Source organism: Schistocerca gregaria, chromosome 2 (genome assembly GCF_023897955.1).
Source record: "Schistocerca gregaria isolate iqSchGreg1 chromosome 2, iqSchGreg1.2, whole genome shotgun sequence".
In the NCBI taxonomy this organism is placed as follows: Eukaryota; Metazoa; Arthropoda; class Insecta; order Orthoptera; family Acrididae; genus Schistocerca; species Schistocerca gregaria.
In genome coordinates this window covers 692,818,823-692,838,827 of record NC_064921.1, presented here as the reverse complement: position 1 = coordinate 692,838,827, position 20,005 = coordinate 692,818,823, and the positions used below count along the sequence as shown (strand labels likewise).

At 43.6% G+C, this 20,005-nt stretch overlaps 1 protein-coding gene across 6 annotated transcripts in view; it reads right to left on the bottom strand.

Annotated features, from left to right (window-relative positions):
• Positions 1-20,005, bottom strand: part of LOC126334777 (agrin-like) — an 884,963-nt gene that overhangs the window by 172,083 nt on the left and 692,875 nt on the right. For all 6 annotated transcript variants that reach the window (XM_049997373.1, XM_049997372.1, XM_049997377.1 and 3 more), the window contains one exon: positions 4,892-5,116. In XM_049997373.1, the coding sequence (XP_049853330.1) occupies positions 4,892-5,116 (225 nt within the window). The remainder of the gene's footprint in view (positions 1-4,891; positions 5,117-20,005) is intronic.

The window sequence follows — 20,005 nt, the reverse complement described above, 5'->3', positions numbered from 1 at the left end:
CCTTTTTATTTGTTAAAAAAGCCAAATTATATGGTTTCGACATTTCTGTTTTGAGAATCTATGTCGTAATATACAATGATGAACTTCTGTGCTGGGTGTGTCACGCAAGACGTGAAACCTCTTTCGTTTCGTGAACGGTTCTACATATCGAAACGAGGATTTCGGCAACTGATAGTAGCTAAGGGGCACGTACTTTAGTATATAATGTAGAATCTCAATTTCTCTACCGCTCTAGATACTGAAGCAAGTATGACTTTTTAAAAGTAGGGTATACTTTTTTTAACGGTTCCGAAAACACCTGAAAAGATTATTACAGCGATATAATGGTTGTTAATTTTGCGGTTGAACTTCGCAAAAGAATCCGAGAAGTTCTCTGAAGCTGAAAAACAAGTCGGCCGAAATCGCCTATTGCGTAGTAAACGCGCTAATGCCAGCCTACGTCGATGTATCGAGCCGTTAGACTGTTTGCTTGTAGGCACTGCAGAACTAGCAGGAACTGTGTTGTCTAGCGGCCATTCATTTCTGCTTCAGGGTTTCTTGCATGCGCAGTTGTATACCAATGAGGAGAAGTCAGACATACTTCTTTCACACGGCGAATGTCAGACAAATGCTATCGAAATGGTAATGGAAAACTACCTGACGAAACTGTAGTTGTTTCCACGAACACCTGGAAACGTACACACATTTGAAATAGTTTTCCTAAGCCCCATCTGATGCTGTAATTCCACATACAAAAATCTCAGCCAACCCTGTGTCGATGTCGTGTTGGAAGTGATGCTTGTCTCGGTAGCGTAAGCCAATCTTGCTGCATACAGGGTGAAAAGTATTTAAACCGACGAACTCTGGGAGGTTATAGGGGACATCAAAACAAATATTTTTTCCTAATATCATTTTTTCCTATGAGAATTATTTAAACCGTTGAAGGCCGTATCACGCTCTTCGTTGTAGGCAATTGCTGTCTATTAGTGTAGTAGTGCATTGTCTCTGTTTACTAATGGAGCGATACACCTGGAGTGAGTACACTGATTGTTGCGTACTACTAGAGCACCACAACGGACGGGCTGCACATTAGGTTTATCAACAACAATATCCTAATCGCCGTATCCCGCATCATAAGACCTTTGCTGCTGTGTACCAACGTCTGCGTGAGACCGTGTCATTTAGCAGATTACCTGGACAGGGACGCCGTCGCACGGTAAGAACGCTGCAATTTGAGGAAGCTGTCTTGCAGAATGTGGAGCGGGATCCTTCAATCAGCACTAGTGCAATTTCACGTAACATTGGGGGGCGAATCAGTCGAATGTATGAACAGTCCTTCGAGAGCAATTGTTACGTCTATTTCAGTAACAGCGTGTCCACAACCTGGAACTAGTAGATCATCCACCCAGAGCACAGTTTTCGCACTGGTACCTTGAACAGCGTGAAATGCATCCTACATTTCCATTCTCTGAGTTGTTTACCGACGAAGCAACGTTCGGGCGTGATGGAGCCTTCAACATGCATAATTCGCATGTTTGGAGTGAGGATAACCCACATGCTACAGTTACTAGCGCTCATAAAGTGCGGTTCTTCGATAATGTGTGGGTCGGTGTTGTTGAGGACAGTTTAATTGGGGTCGTATCTGCTACCTATGCCATTAAATAGCAGGCACTATTACAATTTACTCGCCAGAGTATTGCCAGAATTGCTGGAAGACGTCCCGCTCCCTAAAAGACAACGCATGTGGTTCCAACATGACGGGGCGCCGGCACATTTCAATCGCCTTGTGCGTCGATTCCTGGACCGACGGTTTCCAGAAGGGTGGATTGGCAGAGGTGGTCCTGTATCATGGCCTGCTCAATCCCCAGATATGTCCTTTATGGACTTTTTTGTGTGGGGAGAGATGCGGAACCTTGTTAACGCAACTTCTGTTGCATCAGAAGAGGATCTGGTTGCCCGGATAGTAGCAGCAGCAGGAACAGTTCAGGATACTCCTGGGGTTTTTGCCCGTGTCAGACAGAACATGATCCGACGGTGTAACATTTGTTTATGTGTCCATGGAGACAGTTTTTAAAATATACTGTAACTGAAATTGAGTTGTGTTAATGTGTTGTCTCTTGGTCATAAAAATGGAAAAGTGTTTGTTGGTTTAATTAATTGGCCGCCAAATAAATCTTCCTCCACCGGTTTAAATAATCCTCATAGGAAAAAATTAGATTAGTGCAAAACAGTTGTTTTTATGTCCTCTAGAACCTCCCATAGTTTGTCGGTTTAAATACTTTTCACCCTGTATAACGACGGAGCCTGGCATGAGAGCTCTACTTCGAGGTGTTTACACCAGAATAGCCTACTGTGGTCGCATCGCTTTCCAGTTTCTATAAATTTCTCGGACGATTTTGCAAAAGGTTTCAACGTCAATACTAACAAGCGCTATATCACTGCATTTGTCTTTCCAACGGCTATTGAATGCAGTAATGGAAAGTACGATGGTTGGAACTTAAATAGTGGCAACTATTTATTCGTAACCCATACAAAAGAGTCATTTGTTTGCACCTGTTACTGTCCTTGAAAGTAGTCACCAGCGTTGTGTAGAAACCGTTGCCAGCGATGTGGAAAGCGTTGTATACCGTTAGCAGAGCCTGTGTTCTGTTGATGGTGTGAATGGAGCGGTCTTAAGTTATGGTGATGGTGTTATCCTAACGCATTACGTTCCTCCCGGCAGACCGTCAGTGCACAGTATCACTGTTCATTTTTGGAGCATCACATGCGACCATCTTTGCGAAAGAAGCGGCGATACTTTCTGCGCAACCCACCCATCATTTTACACGACAATGCGCGGGCGCATACAGCGCAAGCTGTGGCTGCTCTGTTCGGTCGATGGGACTGGGAAGTACTGTACCGTCCACCATACTTCCCGAACTTAAGTCCTTGTGACTATGATCTGATTCCGAAGATGAAGGAACCACTTCGTGGCATTCGCTTCAGAACTGTTCCAGAGATTCGACAGGCAGTACACCCCTCCATTCGCACTATCAACGCAGCAGGCTCTGCTAACGGTGTACTACACCTTCCACATCACTGGTAACGGGTTCTACACAACGCTGGTGACTACTTTGAAGGACAGTAACAGGTGCAAACATATAACTCTTTTGTATCGGTTGTGAATAAATAGTTGCCACTGTTCAAGTTCCAACCCTCGTATATGGTTCCATTAAAAAAACCATACTTGTTTCAGTATCTCGGTTGATACCACAGTTCGGAGCATTATCCACACAAAACGTTACGTGCCCCTCGCCATACTGTCAATTGCGGGAAACCTCGTTTCGATATCTAGAACCCTTAAGGAAATAAAATGGATATTACTTCTTACGTCACTCACCCTGTATCACGTCGATGCATCTAATAGGGCGTGAGTTCAGCTTTGGTAGTCAAAACATTTTACAAGTAGCTGGTGTACTTTTATTGCAGATCGTATCAGACCGAGTTATCATCAGAGGTACAGATGGGCTTATGCTAGGAGGCTGGAGTTCCTTCATCCATACGCTGAGACTCTGATGAGCAGTATGTGTCACACTTCGTAACCGTAATGGCTGAGATGAATATTCTACCCATCCATCAAAATGAAATGGTTCCTGGGCACCGTAAAAGACCATTTAGGCCTCCCCAAGTGTGGAGTGTACCGGATTCTCTGATAGTGCGGTCTGTCGCACGGAGGCCAGACTATTGAAGCCGTGGAAGAACGCTGCACGGAACACAAATGACACACACGTCTTGGACAACCCTGGAGTCGGTGGTCGCAGGACGCTACAAGGAAAGGAGACACTATGATTTCGACCAAGTGAAGGTGCCGACACAAGACTTCTGGGATTCCACCGTAAAAGAATTCATTGAAATTAATCCTCTCCTGCGCTGACCTCTTCATCTCAGAATAGCACTTGCGCTCTATGGTCTCAGTAATTTGTTGGATGTGTTCAAATCCAAGTCGAAACAAGGCACCAGGAGTAGACAACATTCCATTAGAACTATTGACAGCCTTAGGAAAGCCAGGTCTAACAAAACTCTACCATCTTGTGAGCAATATGTATTAGAAAGGCGAAATACCTTCAGACTTCAAGAAGAGGCAATACTGACCCTACGAATTATCGTAGAAAATAGATTAATGTTAGTTCTTTAATGATGATTTACTTAAAAAAAATACTTTAGCTCGCTATTTCACACCATAGGGATACATTTCCAAAATATCTGAGACACGTATTTCTTTATTTAAGACCGAGACACCAAATACCAATTTTCTTAGATCTAGCTTCAAAATTGCCTTAATAGCGAGATGTTTTGAAAAAATAAATTCGAAAAATCCCTTCTTAAACGAATCCTACAGTATAAGCTGAACCCTCTCTCCAAAATTCAGTTTTCTACCGTTAGCAATTTGGGCTGGGCGATGATGTGCCAATCAGTCAAGACATTGCCTTTTATATACACAGCTGTACAAAAGCCAAGAGGGAACAATAAGTGAGGACCGTCGGCCACTGCATTGTCCTTGGTGAGAGGTAATGCCTGAAACGTGGTATCCTCGTCACACTCTTCAAACAGTGGATCTTGGAATATTGAATTCCTTAACGATTTCCGATATGGAATGTCTCATGCGCTCAGCTCCAATTACCATTCCGTGTTCAATGTGTGTGAATTCCCGCCGTACGGCCATAATCACCTCGGAAACCTTTTCACACGAATCACCTGAGTGAAAACGACAGCTCCGCCGATGCTTTGTCCGTTAATACCTTGTGCACGCGCTACTACTGGTATCTATACACGCGTACCGTTATCCCATGATTTTTGTCACATCAGTGTATGTAACTGTTCGTTAGTGTCAGAGACCAGAAATAGGGCTCACCGGTTCAGGCACGCAACTTACCGCAAGGTCCGGGGTGGCTGACGCGCGTCTCGTCACGGTTGGCGCACGCCTTGGCGCGCAGGTGGCACTCACTGGCGTACGTGGCGCCGTCGCTGCCGCAGACGGCGGCGTCGGTGGCGGCGTCGGGGGGCGTTGGCTGGCAGTCTTCGGGGCACCGGCAGAGCGGGCGGCCATCCACCGACTCACACTCAGCGCCCCACCAGCAAGGCGCCTCCTCGCATGGCTCTGCCACATATATACACACACACAGGTCAAAACGTGTCTGTCCCTCTCCTGTACAGTCATCCGTAATTATAGTAAGCAGTACAGTAATCTGCATCAGTAGAGTAATTCTATAGCACTTAGTACACTATTGGAAATGGAAAAAAGAACACATTGACACCGGTGTGTCAGACCCACCATACTTGCTCCGGACACTGCGAGAGGGCTGTACAAGCAATGATCACATGCACGGCACAGCGGACACACCAGGAACCGCGGTGTTGGCCGTCGAATGGCGCTAGCTGCGCAGCATTTGTGCACCGCCGCCGTCAGTGTCAGCCAGTTTGCCGTGGCATACGGAGCTCCATCGCAGTCTTTAACACTGGTAGAATGCCGCGACAGCGTGGCCGTGAACCGTATGTGCAGTTGACGGACTTTGAGCGAGGGCGTATAGTGGGCATGCGGGAGGCCGGGTGGACGTACCGCCGAATTGCTCAACACTTGGGGCGTGAGGTCTCCATAGGACATCGATGTTGTCGCCAGTGGTCGGCGAAAGGTGCACGTGCCCGTCGACATGGGACCGGACCGCAGCGACGCACGGATGCACGCCAAGACCGTAGGATCCTACGCAGTGCCGTAGGGGACCGCATCGCCACTTCCCAGCAAATTAGGGACACTGTTGCTCCTGGGGTATCGGCGAGGATCATTCGCAACCGTCTCCATGAAGCTGGGCTACGGTCCCGCACACCGTTAGGCCGTCTTCCGCTCACGCCCCAACATCGTGCAGCCCACCTCCAGTGGTGTCGCGACAGGCGTGAATGGAGGGACGAATGGAGACGTGTCGTCTTCAGCGATGAGAGTCGCTTCTGCCTTGGTGCCAATGATGGTCGTATGCGTGTTTGGCGTCGTGCAGGTGAGCGCCACAATCAGGACTGCATACGACCGAGGCACACAGGGCCAACACCCGACATCATGGTGTGGGGAGCGATCTCCTACACTGGCCGTACACCTCTGGTGATCGTCGAGGTGACACTGAATAGTGCACGGTACATCCAAACCGTCATCGAACCCATCGTTCTACCATACCTAGACCGGCAAGGGAACTTGCTGTTCCAACAGGACAATGCACGTCCGCATGTATCTCGTGTCACCCAACGTACTCTAGAAGGTGTAAGTCAACTACCCTGGCCAGCAAAATCTCCGGATCTGTCCCCCATTGAGCATGTTTGGGACTGGATGAAGCGTCGTCTCACGCGGTCTGCACGTCCAGCACGAACGCTGGTCCAACTGAGGCGCCTGGTGGAAATGGCATGGCAAGCCGTTCCACAGGACTACATCCAGCATCTCTACGATCGTCTCCATGGGAGAATAGCAGCCTGCATTGCTGCGAAAGGTGGATATACACTGTACTAGTGCCGACATTGTGCATGCTCTGTTGCCTGTGTCTATGTGCCTATGGTTCTGTCAGTGTGATCATGTGATGTATCTGACCCCAGGAATGTGTCAATAAAGTTTCCCCTTCCTGGGACAATGAATTCACGGTGTTCTTACTTCAATTTCCAGGAGTGTATTTACAAATACAGAGGGGTCCAAAAAATGTATCCACTGTTTAAAAGTCTATAACTGGCAAGCTAACTGACGGAGTTGTCTCATCTTTGGTAGTGTAATAGTCTGTAGTTCCGGCAATCGCCACACAAGCGTTATATTGCGCTGTTTTGTTTTGTCAGATGACAGTCGCCAGATAGTGTTTTGTTCTTAGTTGCACCTAGTTACTCGAGTAAACATGGCTGGCGCAAGGCTTATTTCGATGAAAGGAAGTCAGTTTTAAAGAGGTATTTTAAGTACGAAAACATTAATGAGGTTCAACGGCAATGGCGAAATTAATATCAAACAGAGCCACCGACACGTTTAACGATTCGAGACAAATTTGAAGCCGAAGGCTGTGTTAAAGATGTACACAAACAACGATCTGGACGATCTGTAACAGTAATAAGTCCAGCTAACTCCCGTCGTGTGTTGCAACATTTCACTCGCTTACCACAGACGTATGTGGGACAGTGTGTCCGTGAAACTGGAGTGAGTCGCTCAAGTGTTCGGCGAATTTTGAAGACAGTAAAATGGAAGTGTTACATCCCACGATTGCTACACGCAATGAACGAGGACGACCCAGATCGTAGAATGGAGTACTGAGAGCGGTGCGCAACGATGAAGAGTTTGCAGAGATGATTGTGTGGTCTGATGAGGTACAGTTCAAACTCAGTGGTACACTAAATAGCCACAATCGCATCTACTGGGCCGTCGAAAATCCGAACGTCCATGTAGACAAAGCCATGAATTTGCCAGGAGTAAATGTGTCACGTGGGGTTATCGTACCGGGGCTTGACTGGGCCATTCTTCTTTGATGGCACAATTACCGACCTTCAGAAGCTTCAGACATCCATTTTACCTGGCTACGTCACATGTGACGAAGCATGTGAAAATTGCTGGATTTGGACGGGTTACTCCTGTAACTGAAATATTAAATCTGAAGATGGTTCTGAGTGAACAGACAGCGGTCATATGAATAAAAAAAATTGCAATCAAGACGGATTTTAAGTAACTATAAAATTACTGATTGCTGTTATCCCATTAGACATTATGTCTGTTTTTGCAAACAATGATTTCAATTTTTGAGAAAGTTGTGTGAGACGAGTGTTGCCCAAATCTTATAAATAACGCAAAATCGTGACTTACATTGGTTTGGAGGTTGAATGACCACTGACATGTATATTCATTAAAAGAAATTTGTGTTATTATTGGCCGCCTTTACGCCCAGTATTAATTTAAAGTCAAATTTTCGACATAAATAGCGTCTGGTTAATGTTATCTTGATTTAAGGAAGTATAATACTTCCCAGAAAATATGACAGTAGAAGTTTAAGTTACATGGCATCTTTTATTTCTCCAAAAGTGACTGATCTGAGTTGTGCAGATTGAATATTGCCACAGGATTTTCCGACATTGATTTCTCGATGTTTCCCAACGAATATGCAATCACGGTCATTGCATCGGTAGAATTCATAGCCCGTTGTTATTTTACGGAAACCTAAGTATCCGGTTAGGACGTCCACGAGTTAATTGAGTACTGTAATTGTACTGGTACAGGCTCCGAAGATTGTGTGTGCGAGAGGAAATACAATATCAAGTTTCAGGCGATGGTATATTATTCAGCGGCGTTGCAGCTAACGCAGAGATCTTCGCTGACCAGCGCAGCGACGTCTGAAAATTCTCTGAAATTTTGACAGCTATTCAAAATCCACTGAACTCACACGTTACCAGCTAATTAAATAAACAACTGATAAATAATGAGAGAACTGAAAGAACTAACACACGTGACGGAATGATGATATTAACTAAACAAAAACATTTTTATTAATAAACTTAAAGTCAGTTTCTTAAATAAAACTCACCGACGTTACATAATTAATATAGTTTAACACTCTACTATAATTTTATTCTGTTCCCATTTTAAAGACCGAATTTACCATTCAGTTAGCCATATAACCATGAACTTTCTAATCACCTTGTACAACAAAAAGGGGGAATTTGTAGCTTACTGATTTCTTGCGTACCAAAATCGTGTGCCTCTTGTGCAATGTCGGCTGTTCCTAGGAGCATACACTAAACACTGAATTTAAATATTACAATAGAGGGCTGCTAAGGGCACGGTACAGACGCGTGGAGATGGAAAACGTGTCAATCTCTTCTATTCAAAGTAGGGGAAGTCTTATAATTCATCACATAGTCTCTTGAAAGACCTTAATTGTTGACTAATCTGAGGATTTCGTATGACTTGTAAATGTGTGTTGTGGATTTGAACGTTTGTAAACAAATTTTCTGTTAAAATGGGGATTTATTATGATAACGTGAATAACCACTCAAAACATATCAAACATTAAACAAAGCAATTATTACAAAAAATAGCCCCTTTGAGATGTATAATGATTAACTCTGACAAGACTCAGTAGGTGCGACTAGCTGGGAAGTAGATCAGAAAACTGTGAATATTTCAGAAAGGGTGACTAACGCGCTTTTCAAGCAGGCAGTCGAACATCCATAGAGGCTTTCAGATTATATGACCATTTCCCAACTCAATGAAATCACACAGACCAAAGACAGGAAGGGTGGATTACATGGCGATGGAATTCAACATCAGAATTTTCCCACAAAATTTAATGAATTCAATAGCTTCATTTAAAGTAGGTTTCCACCACGCAAATAGAAGTTCGTTCTGCGTAGAATACTTTCATCTACTCATTGGTACTGTCTATTGCCACGAAATAGTTATTTCCATTGAAAGTGGCGATCGCAGGACAAAAAGCTGGACGCGCTAAAACATGGGAAACGAGTGCAAAATTTGCAGTAAAATTAATGAAAACATACATGAGATCCACGGGCAGACCACTGAAAGCGATTATACAACAATTACAGACTTTTCCCAAAACTGGTATGGCACTGAAATTCATCACTCACAATTAGAATCTCACTTTCATCTCAGAAATTAAATTTAAAATGCTTCATCTACGAAAATATGATACTCGCAAGCTGAGAGATTAATTCTCAAAGATACAAAGGAGACTTGTATTTGCAGGCACAAGTGTTGAGTTCACGTAGCTATGTCTGGTTAGAACAAAAGGCAACGTTAAGTTCGTTCACTTCACAGTGAATGCATTGGAATTACGCCGCAAATAAATTTATCAACATATCCTACAAGCATCAATGAAACAGTTGAATGATAACCAGCAAAAATAACCATTAAATCTGACTAGCTCAAATGAAATCATATCAAGCCATTTTCCAGAGAACAAGACACACTCACAGTTCGGCGACGATTCCTAGAGCGACTTAAAAAAATCGCTGGCTAATAGCCATTGCCGCAGGAACCCGTTTCTTTCCGCAGGGTGACAGCGGAGCTCTAGTCAGATGTACGGACGAAAACGAGAGCTAACTAATTTGCCAGATATCATTGGAGGAGCTCTAAAACGTCGCCAACTCTAAATGAGAGAAAAAAACTCTCTGCCTTACCGCCAATATATTTGAAATCTCACTAGCTCATACATTCACACTTACAGGTGTCATTTAGAGAGAAGGCGAGGGTGGAAATAGGTTACTGGTTATCATAATGAATAAAGACATGTTCGCTCCATACGTATTCCCTTTCCAAGCAGCACAGAAAACTTGTTTGTAACCTACAGTCGTACATTTTCTTCTCCACCATTCAGCAGTACTCTGCAGCTCTTCCTGGAGTTCGCTACAGTCTTGTGGTGATGCTGCCGCATCGTTTGCAAACTGCTTCATGGAGCTTTCGACGTTAACACTAGATCATTAACACAAATCGTAAATAGTCCGCAGCTTGTGGTCAAGTGGCTAGCGTTGCTGCCTCTGGATCACGGGGTCCCGGGTTCGATTCCCGGCCGGGTCGGGAATTTTCTCTGCTCTGGTACTGGGTGTTATGTATTGTCACCATTTCAACACTACTCGTGAAAGTGGCGAGATTGGTATGTGTAAATTTGGGAATTTGTGCTGGCGCTGATAACCGCGCAGCTGAGGCCCCATTCGCACATCATCGTCATCTTCATCAAATCGTAAATAGTAGTGGCCCTATAACACTCCCTTGTTATAGTCCCGAAATAACCTTTAAATCTGACGATTTTATTCCGTCGTGTTCTGTTTGCAAGGAAGCCGTTAATCCAGTCACAAATATGGTCAGATACTAGTGCGTTTTCATTAAACAGCAGTGCGAAGCTCTATCAAACCGACTTCTGACTGGGGCATTATTATATTACAATTACATACGCCCTGCTGGTAGCAATGTTATTGCCACTGAGCGAGCATGGTCACCTAAAGCGCTTCCTGGTTCTCTCTACATTCAGTGTGTAGTACTGAAAATAGTTCGCACTTTATCAACTGTGCGGGAAGGAATGCACAAGGTCATTAATTTATTACAACCAACAAACAGCAGTATTCGCTTGCGAGCGCCTGCAGCGGTCTGAGACATTCGTCACTATTCTTTGTTTTTTTACCTACGTTTATCTTGAGCTAGTAATCAGTAGGGCTGTGTCTAAACACGAATCGAATTGTTCGAAAAGTTTACGTCACATTTCGGGAAATCTCGGGTTCTACTTCATCTTTTGATCTGCCTGCGATCTAGTGACTTTCGTTGCTTGACTACTATCGCAATGACCTGTCTTAGTGTTTTTAATGACCTGTGGATTTTAATAACAAAAGCAATTGCGAAACTCGGTCTGAAATATCTCCTGGCGTGCAGGTCATGCGTAACAACGTCAACTAATAAATAAATAAAAGACTGCAGTCATGATTCTGTCCAATTCTCAAGATTTCGTCCTTTGACCTAATGACATCTAATGATTACTACCCCGAAGACTGGACTTTCCACTGCAATTCGTTCTTACGATAAAAATTAGCCACTTTATTACGGTCTATTACGTTTAGCACTCCGTCTTCAGGCCACGAGTGGCCTACCGGGACCATCCGACCGTCATGTCATCCTTAGGGGAGGATGCGGATAGGAGGGGCGTGTGGCCAGCACACCGTTCTCCCGGTCGTTACGATGGTATTCTTGACCGAAGCCGCTACTATTCCGTCGAGCAGCTCCTCAATTGGCATCACGAGGCTGAGCGCACCCCGCAAAATGGCAACAGGGCATGGCGGCGGCTTGATGGTCACCCATCCAAGTGCCGGCCACGCCCAACAGCGCTTAACTTCGGTGATCTCACGGGAACCGTTGTATCCACTGTTTTTTTTAATCTCATTTTGTTCGTTTACGCTCGTTGCATGTGCGAGGGGCGGACGTCGTAAGACATCCGTTTAAGTTCGTGATTGATCCATGAACTCAGTTTATTTTATTACAGAGGATTGTTAACCCTCTGACAGATACTGCGGCAAGGCCGTTGCCTCTTTTACGTTTGCTCAGCATTTAATTCTTAATTACTTTTGTCTTGATTGCTCCATCCGAATGTTGCCATCTTGTTTTCAAACTCGTTAAAATCTGGTAACGTTTTTATTCTACTATGGTAACAGGGACTGAATTGCTCATTTGTAACGTTTTTATTCTACTATGGTAACAGGGACTGAATTGCTCATTTGTAACGTACTTTGTAAATCATTACCGTTTCTCATAAACAAATATTATACTGGGTCCAGTAAACATTATTTTTTATAGGAGATTTTCTTCTTTGTCTGTTACCTATACTTAAAAATCACCACAAATATTTATGTATTTGTACATAATGCCGCGCGGGATTTGCCCAGCGATCTCAGGCGCTGCAGTCATGGACTGTGCGGCTGGTCCCGGCGGAGGTTCGAGTCCTCCCTCGGGCATGGGTGTCTATGTTTGTCCTTACGATAATTTAGGTTAAAGTAGTGACCTTAGCAGTTAAGTCCCATAAGATTTCACACACATTTGAACATTTTGTACATAATGGTACTATATCTGAACTCCTGTTGTAAATTTGTTCAAACACAATATGAGTTTGTGCAGTAGTAGAATTTAATACTATTTCCTCCAGTGTTCCACTAAACTGTCAGATTTTAAGTGGAGTCATAGCTTATTGTTGTGACTTGTTCGTAATTTCTTGCGGATTCCTTGTACTCGAACTGTTAAAGTCAAATGTCACGTGATTGATCGAAGAAGCTCGACACTGTATCGAACGCTGTGGAATATCGGAAAATCTCGAACCCGTTCGTACACGAGTATCGTTGTCCCAGACCTAGTAATTAACATTCACTTGTAATCGAACCAGCGAACGAGAAAGTTGAGTTTTCTGATAGCGAGTCTTTATATAGCGGAACACGTTAAAGGCCGCCATTACGTAAATTCTTATCCTGCAAAAGTTCTGATCATAATAGTGACTAGTCTGTAGTAGGAAAATGTTTTCTGGAAAAAATAGTAGAAGATTCTGAAACATAAGGTACGTTCCATTTTCAACGATTCCTTGATTTCACGTGAGCAGTATTACGGCGCCGCTTAGGTCATTCAGAATTAATGGTAACTGCTTTGATGGATGAGCCGGTTCGCGGTCACGACTATTACAGGAGTCCAGTTATTCTCTGAGTTATTAAAGTTATAGGACTACCAACCATTTCTCATTAAGATACTGTCGTTGAACAAGGCAGACTTTGGTTGATCTAATGTGTGAAGAATAAAGACTATTTAAGGTTTCAGTCTCGTCAAGATCTTTCACTTCAACAGATAGGCTTCCACCAGACTCTCTCGGACGCAGAACATCGACTCAACAAACCTATATGCTCTATTGAAACTATAGTCACACCATTGTTCGTACTATCACTTCCACTGGAATAAATCTAGGCAAGAAGCTTTTAATTCCGCGAACTAATAGATAGAAGTCATGAGTTTCCTTAGACTTGTACAATGAATTTATTAAGCTTTAATTAATCAGAAGTAGAATAGTTAATTTACAGTTAACTTTAACCAATAAGCTTTCAAGAGATTAAACTTAATTGAAAAACCTACGAGTATCACTCCAAAAGAAATGCACACTATTTTTGTAAAAACACAGTTTTCATTCTGCATGTGTGAAAGTTTTACAATGTCTAAATACATCCTTCCCGCTTGTTTTCAAACTTAGTTCAACCTGTTGCCGTGAGTGGTGCCGTCAGAGTATGTCTTCAAGATGGCTGTTACACTTGACGTTCGTCAGAAGCAACGTGCTGTCATAGAATTCCTGTGCTGTGAAAACGAGATAGTAGGAAACATCCGCAAGAAGTTGAAAAAGGTGTATGGAGATGCTGCTGTCGATCGCATTACAGTTAGTCAGTGGGCAAGCAGGTTACGTGATGAAAGCAGGCACGGCAATATTGAGGATTCTCCTCGCAGTGGCAGGCCTCGTACTGCACACACTCCAGACAATGTGCAGAGAGTTAACGAACTGGTGACTGCTGACAGATGCATCACAGTGAACGAATTGTCACGCTACGTTGGGATAGGGGAAGGAAGTGTTTGCAGAATAGTGAAAGTGTTGGCGTTAAAAAAGGTTTGTGCCACGTGGGTTCCCAGGATGTTGGCAATGGCTCACAAAGAAACAAGAAAAACGGTGTGCAGGGAACTTTTGGAACAGTACGAGAATGTTGGAGATGAATTTCTTTGAAGAATTGTGACAAGTGATGAAACATGGCTCCATCTTTTGTCACAAGAGACGAAGAGGCAATCAATGGACTGGCACTGTGCAAATTCACACAAGAGAAAAAATTCAAAACTACACCTTCTGCTGGAAAAGTTATAGCCATGGTGTTTTTCGATTCCGAAGGACTCTTGCTTGTGGACATCATGTCAACTGGAACCACCATAAATTCTGATGCATATGTGACGACACTGAAGAAACTTCAAGCTCGACAGAGTCGTGTTCGACCACATCGGCAAAAGCAGGATGTTTTGCTGTTGCACGACAATGCACGGCCACATGTCAGTCAAAAAACCACGGAAGCGACCACAAAACTCGTATGGACAACACTGCAACACCCGCCTTACAGTCCTGACCTGGCTCCATGTGACAATCATCTCTTTGGGAAACTGACTCTCTTCGTGGAACAAGGTTTGAAGATGATGACTCCCTTGTGCACGCTGCCAAACAGTGGCTCCAACAGGTTGGTCCAGAATTTTACCGTGTGAGTATAACAGGAGCTGGTTCCAAGATGGCGTAAGGCAGTTGAGAGGGATGGAAATTATGTGGAGAAATGAAAATATTGTTCCTAAAGGATGTATCTATACACTTTAAAATTTTCAAACATGTAGAATAAATGATGAGATTAAAAAAAGATAGTGTGCATTTCTTTTGGTGTGACCCTCGTAGTTAGATTCTCATTGTGATAGTATAAGCGCGATCATAGGACTAGCTGGATGACCTCTCTAACCAATACAGCACCACCACATTCGCAGCACAAGTAGAGAGCTTGCATTGCAGACTTATGCTGGTGTTGTCTGTACGTAAACATATCTTGCGGTAACCAAACCATCGGATAAATATTGCGTGTTCGGCAGGCCAAGTTTTTTGCTTCTTCCCAAGTGTTGCTGTTTCACTTGTATTCACTTTGTTTACCACGGAGTTGACAGCAGTATCTCTACGATAAATGTTGTAATTGTGCAGTTAGCATGGCACTCATTTGGTTGACTCTGTGTTGTCTAGACGCATACAGATTGTGAGCCCTACTGTCCCAGTCGCCATTATGATCTTTCTATTGGAAGTACGACTCATCTTTAATGTTTTCTGTGTCGCTGTCGATGAGTTTGGGTTCCTGTCCACCGTTATGCGAAGTAAACAAACCGAGGGAGACAACGCACTGGCAGTACGCTGGCCTGGCACTCGAGTCGTCGGCGATACAAATCTTCGTCCAGCCACCCATGGTTTCCCCTAAATAGATCAAGGCTAATATTGGAACAGCGCCTTTGAGATGCAAGTACACTACCTATTTACTTTCGTAACCTTTTCCATCCGAGTCCGTGCCCTGTCTCTAATGACCTCGATGAGGTTTTAGGCGGATTTCCACATACCACTAGGTGAATGCAGGGCTAGTTCCCAAGTCGCACCTTACTTACACGATTCTCAAACATTTAGAATACTTTCGCTCACTTTCACATGGGTGACAATACACGCAGACAGTTGTGGTACACATTCAGTCATAAGGCGGTAGCCAGTTGGCAACAGGAAGGATATCCGGTCACCCATGAAAGTAACCATGCCACATACGTTAACGACCATTCTGACACAGCGCCGATGCGGAAAAAAGCCATAAGAAAGTGATAAATTACACAAATGTTTATTAATTATTAATACTTAACTGAAGTATTTCTATTACCGTACATTATCTTCTTTTTTACTACTCGTACGCCACATTGGGGGGATTCATCAGAGCTCTGCTTTCCTCTCTCGTCTGACGTCAAGCCTTTCTTTCCGTGTTATCATGGTACACTTTTTCCATACAGTACCAGCGAACATACATTTTCTGCTGCTACGTTTGCGTTTCTCTCCGGCTCGTCCGCTGCAGACGGCCGCAAGTCAGCAGTCATAAGATACTGTACGTTCCTGCTGCTGCAGCTGGTGTGTTCCGTTCTGAACCGCAGAGTCGCGTGTTTGCCAGCAATATGCCCACGCCGCCGTGTACAATTCCCGCCAGTGTCTGCTCCATGTATATTCCGTGCCGCACGCTATCCATACACGCTGGTGTAATCTTACACCTTTCTATTTCCTTTCGTAAAATGAGAATCTCAATCAAAACAGCTGATAAGTATTACCCAGCGAGGACCGGCTGTCTAGAGAAATATTTATTATTATGCATTTGTTCGTTCGCCTTGAAGATATGTAGGTTCCGAATGTGGTGCTGAAGGGGGAATTCGACTTTCCGTTCACGATGACTCAAATAAGCTATTTTATTCCATTGTTCAAAAAAGAAACTTACTTGGAGGAAAAACGTCGATCTGATGAAATGTTGCGCAAGCATTCATCATATGAAGCCCTTTACTCACACGAATATCCAAAATGTAAGCATAATCAGGAAATGAAAACGTATTTCCTTAACAGGATAACGGGAGGGTTATAGAACTAGCTTGAGCTGAATCAAAAACTTCTTGTCTTACAACTGGCTCTACATCACGTACGCTAAAACTTCTTAATCCACAGACAGGATTTGTTAAAGTAACAAAACGAAAAATTTTTTACCACAGCAAACAAAACAGTTAACAGGAGACATAGTTAGCGCAGGATGCTGCACATGATTGGCAGAATCTACCTACAAGCCTACAGCATCCCTTTTCGCTCTGACGATGGGAGCAAAGCATCGTGACATGGAGACGACGAGAAATAGACATTGTTGGAGAGGCATCCTGATACTAGACCGGTCTGCCGAAGTCCAAAAGGAGGGGCCAAGGCGTGCACATCTCACTTAGATGTGCTGATTGTGGGGGGAAGAGCGAGGAAACGTTAGCACGCTCATGTCCGAGGACCGTTCCTCACTACCTGACACAATTCTACATCTACATAAATACTCCGTAATCCACCCTTGAGGCGAGTGGCAGAGGGTACGCTATACTAGACATTTCCTTTCTTGTTCCACTCGCAGACAGAACGAGGGAAAATTATATGGGCATTAACGTCTCGTATCTCATCTGAGTAGTTGTTAGACGTAATGTATGTTGCTGGCAGTTGAAGCGTACTGCAGCCAGTTTCAAATGCCAATCTTTTAAATTTTCTCAGTAGTGTTCCTCGGAAAGAACGTCGCCTACCTTTCAGGGATTCCCTTTCAGCTCCGAAGCATTTGCATAACGCTTACATGTTTTTCGAACCTACCGGTAACAAATATAGCAGCCCCCTTTGAATTGATTTCATGTGTTCCTTTAATCCGACCTGGTACGGATTCCAAACACTCTAGCAGTACACAAGAATAGGTCGCACTAGCGTCCTATATGCGGTCTCCTTTACAGGTTCACCACACTTCCCCAGAAATTCTCCCAAAACACTGAAGTCGACCATTCGCCTTTCCTACCACAATCCTCACATGGTCTTTACAGTTCATATCGCTCTGCAACGCTACCCCCAGATATTTAAACGATATGATTGTGTCAAGCAGCCGGCCGGGTGGCCGAGTGGTTCTAGGCGCTACAGTCTGGAACCGCGCGACCGCTACGGTCGCAGCTTCGAATCCTGCCTCGGGCATGGGTGTGTGTGATGTCCTTAGGTTAGTAAGGTTTAAGTAGTTCTAAGTTCTAGGGGACTGATGACCTCAGAAGTTGAGTCCCATAGTGCTCAGAGCCAATTGAAACATTTGAACTGCGTCAATAGTCGAACGGGCATTCCCCGTGTGATCTCTTAGTTTTGGAAGCCACAACGGATGATCACAAGTATGCATCTATCCTTGAGAACCATGACTACCCATACATGCAGTTTGTTTTATCTCGGCCAGCTGGAGTGGCCGAGCGGTTCTAGGCGCTACAATTTGGAACCGCGCCACCGTTACGGTCGCAGGTTCGAATCCTGCCTCGAACATGGATGTGCGTGAAGTCCTCAGGTTAGTTAGGTTGAAGTAGTTCTAAGTTCTAAGGGACTGATGACCTCAGAAATTAAGTCCCATAGTGCTCAGAGCCATTTTGTGTCAAGCAGGACACTACTAATGCTGTAACTGAACTTTACTGTTTTTTTTTCGTTCTCATTCGCATTAACTTACATTTTTCTACATTTAGAGATAACTGTCATTTACTACACCGACAACAAATTTTGCCCAAGTCATCCTGTAACTTCCTATAGTCACTCAACTTTGACATCTTCCAACACTCCACGGCAGTCCGAAAATGACGAGTTTTTGAATTTCCTTCCCGTCCTGCATGTTGAATGTGATGGTTCAAAATCAGAAACAGCGCTAAAACAAGAAATCGAAGTAAATGAAATAATATTCCGAAACAATTCGTCCACAATTTTAGAAAGTAACATGTTGCATAACATGAACTTGAGAGTCCAGCGTCTTTGAGGTACAAGGACATACCGGTGAGACTTGTGAAGAAACATAGTGTTTAAGTAGGGAGCAGTAGGAAACAGGGAGGGTCTGTAGATGGCAGCGAAGGCGGACGGTGAGAAGCCAGTAATGTTGACATAAGCGCATTGCTTTAAAAGTAATACAGAACACAGAAGTACTTGACATTTAAAATATTAACATAGCACATAAGAGAAAAGCATCGTAAAACGAAGTGGAATGAATAACGCATTTATTGGAATCCATTCGGTATCTTTCCAGTTTGTGTCTTACGTTTAAAGGTCATTTTACATAAAAGAGTTCCTGAAAACACTTAATAATAAAGTCCGTCTGTTGTCTTTTCAATAGTGTATTTATTCACTAATAAACATTTCAAAGCACAGCTTCATCTTCAGGGCATCAGTGGGCAATCGATGGAGCACCGTTATGATATTGTTTTCACTCTAGATGAGCTTACATAGTTTTCAAAGATGAAACGATACGTTTGAGAGAACATCGCATTAAACATCATCGTTGTTGAAATTTCCGGACAGGTGAACACAATCTGCAGGACAAGGACTCGACTCCGCAACTTTACCTATCGTGTTCTGTCTCAGTACTGAAGTTTGCATTCTCTTGAACGTGTAACACGAAAACTGCTCGATTTCGAGTGACGGTTCACAGAGAGTACGCTGGCCCTGGGAGACACGTACATATGCTCGGCCAGGATGACACTTTGAAACTGAGAATCCAGTGCTTCAACCGGCACCTGGATTGCTAGTTTTTCGCGATGGCTCGTTCACAAACTTCCACATGAAACAATGTAATACTGTAAAACGTAAACTTTCACGGCCGGAACTGTCACAGTTAATAAAATCTTCCAGGCTATTATGCCGTGGTCGAAGGGATTTCATTTTAAAACCCGACGTTACGTCCCCATCTACGGGGGCATTTTCGAGAGGGATCGTAGCTCGCTAGCAAGCCAGGGTGTGAATCGGACACTCAACAAAGGAATGTAAGAACTGTTCATGGTGTTCAAATTTAAGAATGAAAGAGGTTCTTATTATAATAAAAATATTGGGTTTATGGAAAAAATGAGATCTGAACATCACAGATTTTAATAAAAAAGTGGAGATAGGAATTGATTTGTTGACAAAAAAAGTACCAAACCTCCTTAAATGTGATCACACCAGGAGAAGTTGACAGAAAAAGTAGATAATAAATAAATAATAAGGTATAACATTTATTTTATGTAACACTATATATTTTATGTAACACTATAAGTTTTATTCTTGGAAATGATAATAAAAAAATAGAACTTATCGAAGGTAAAACCTCACATAGATAGATAGATGAAATGTGTGCAGTCAGACAGTCGCTGATACGTAGATAGCAGAGG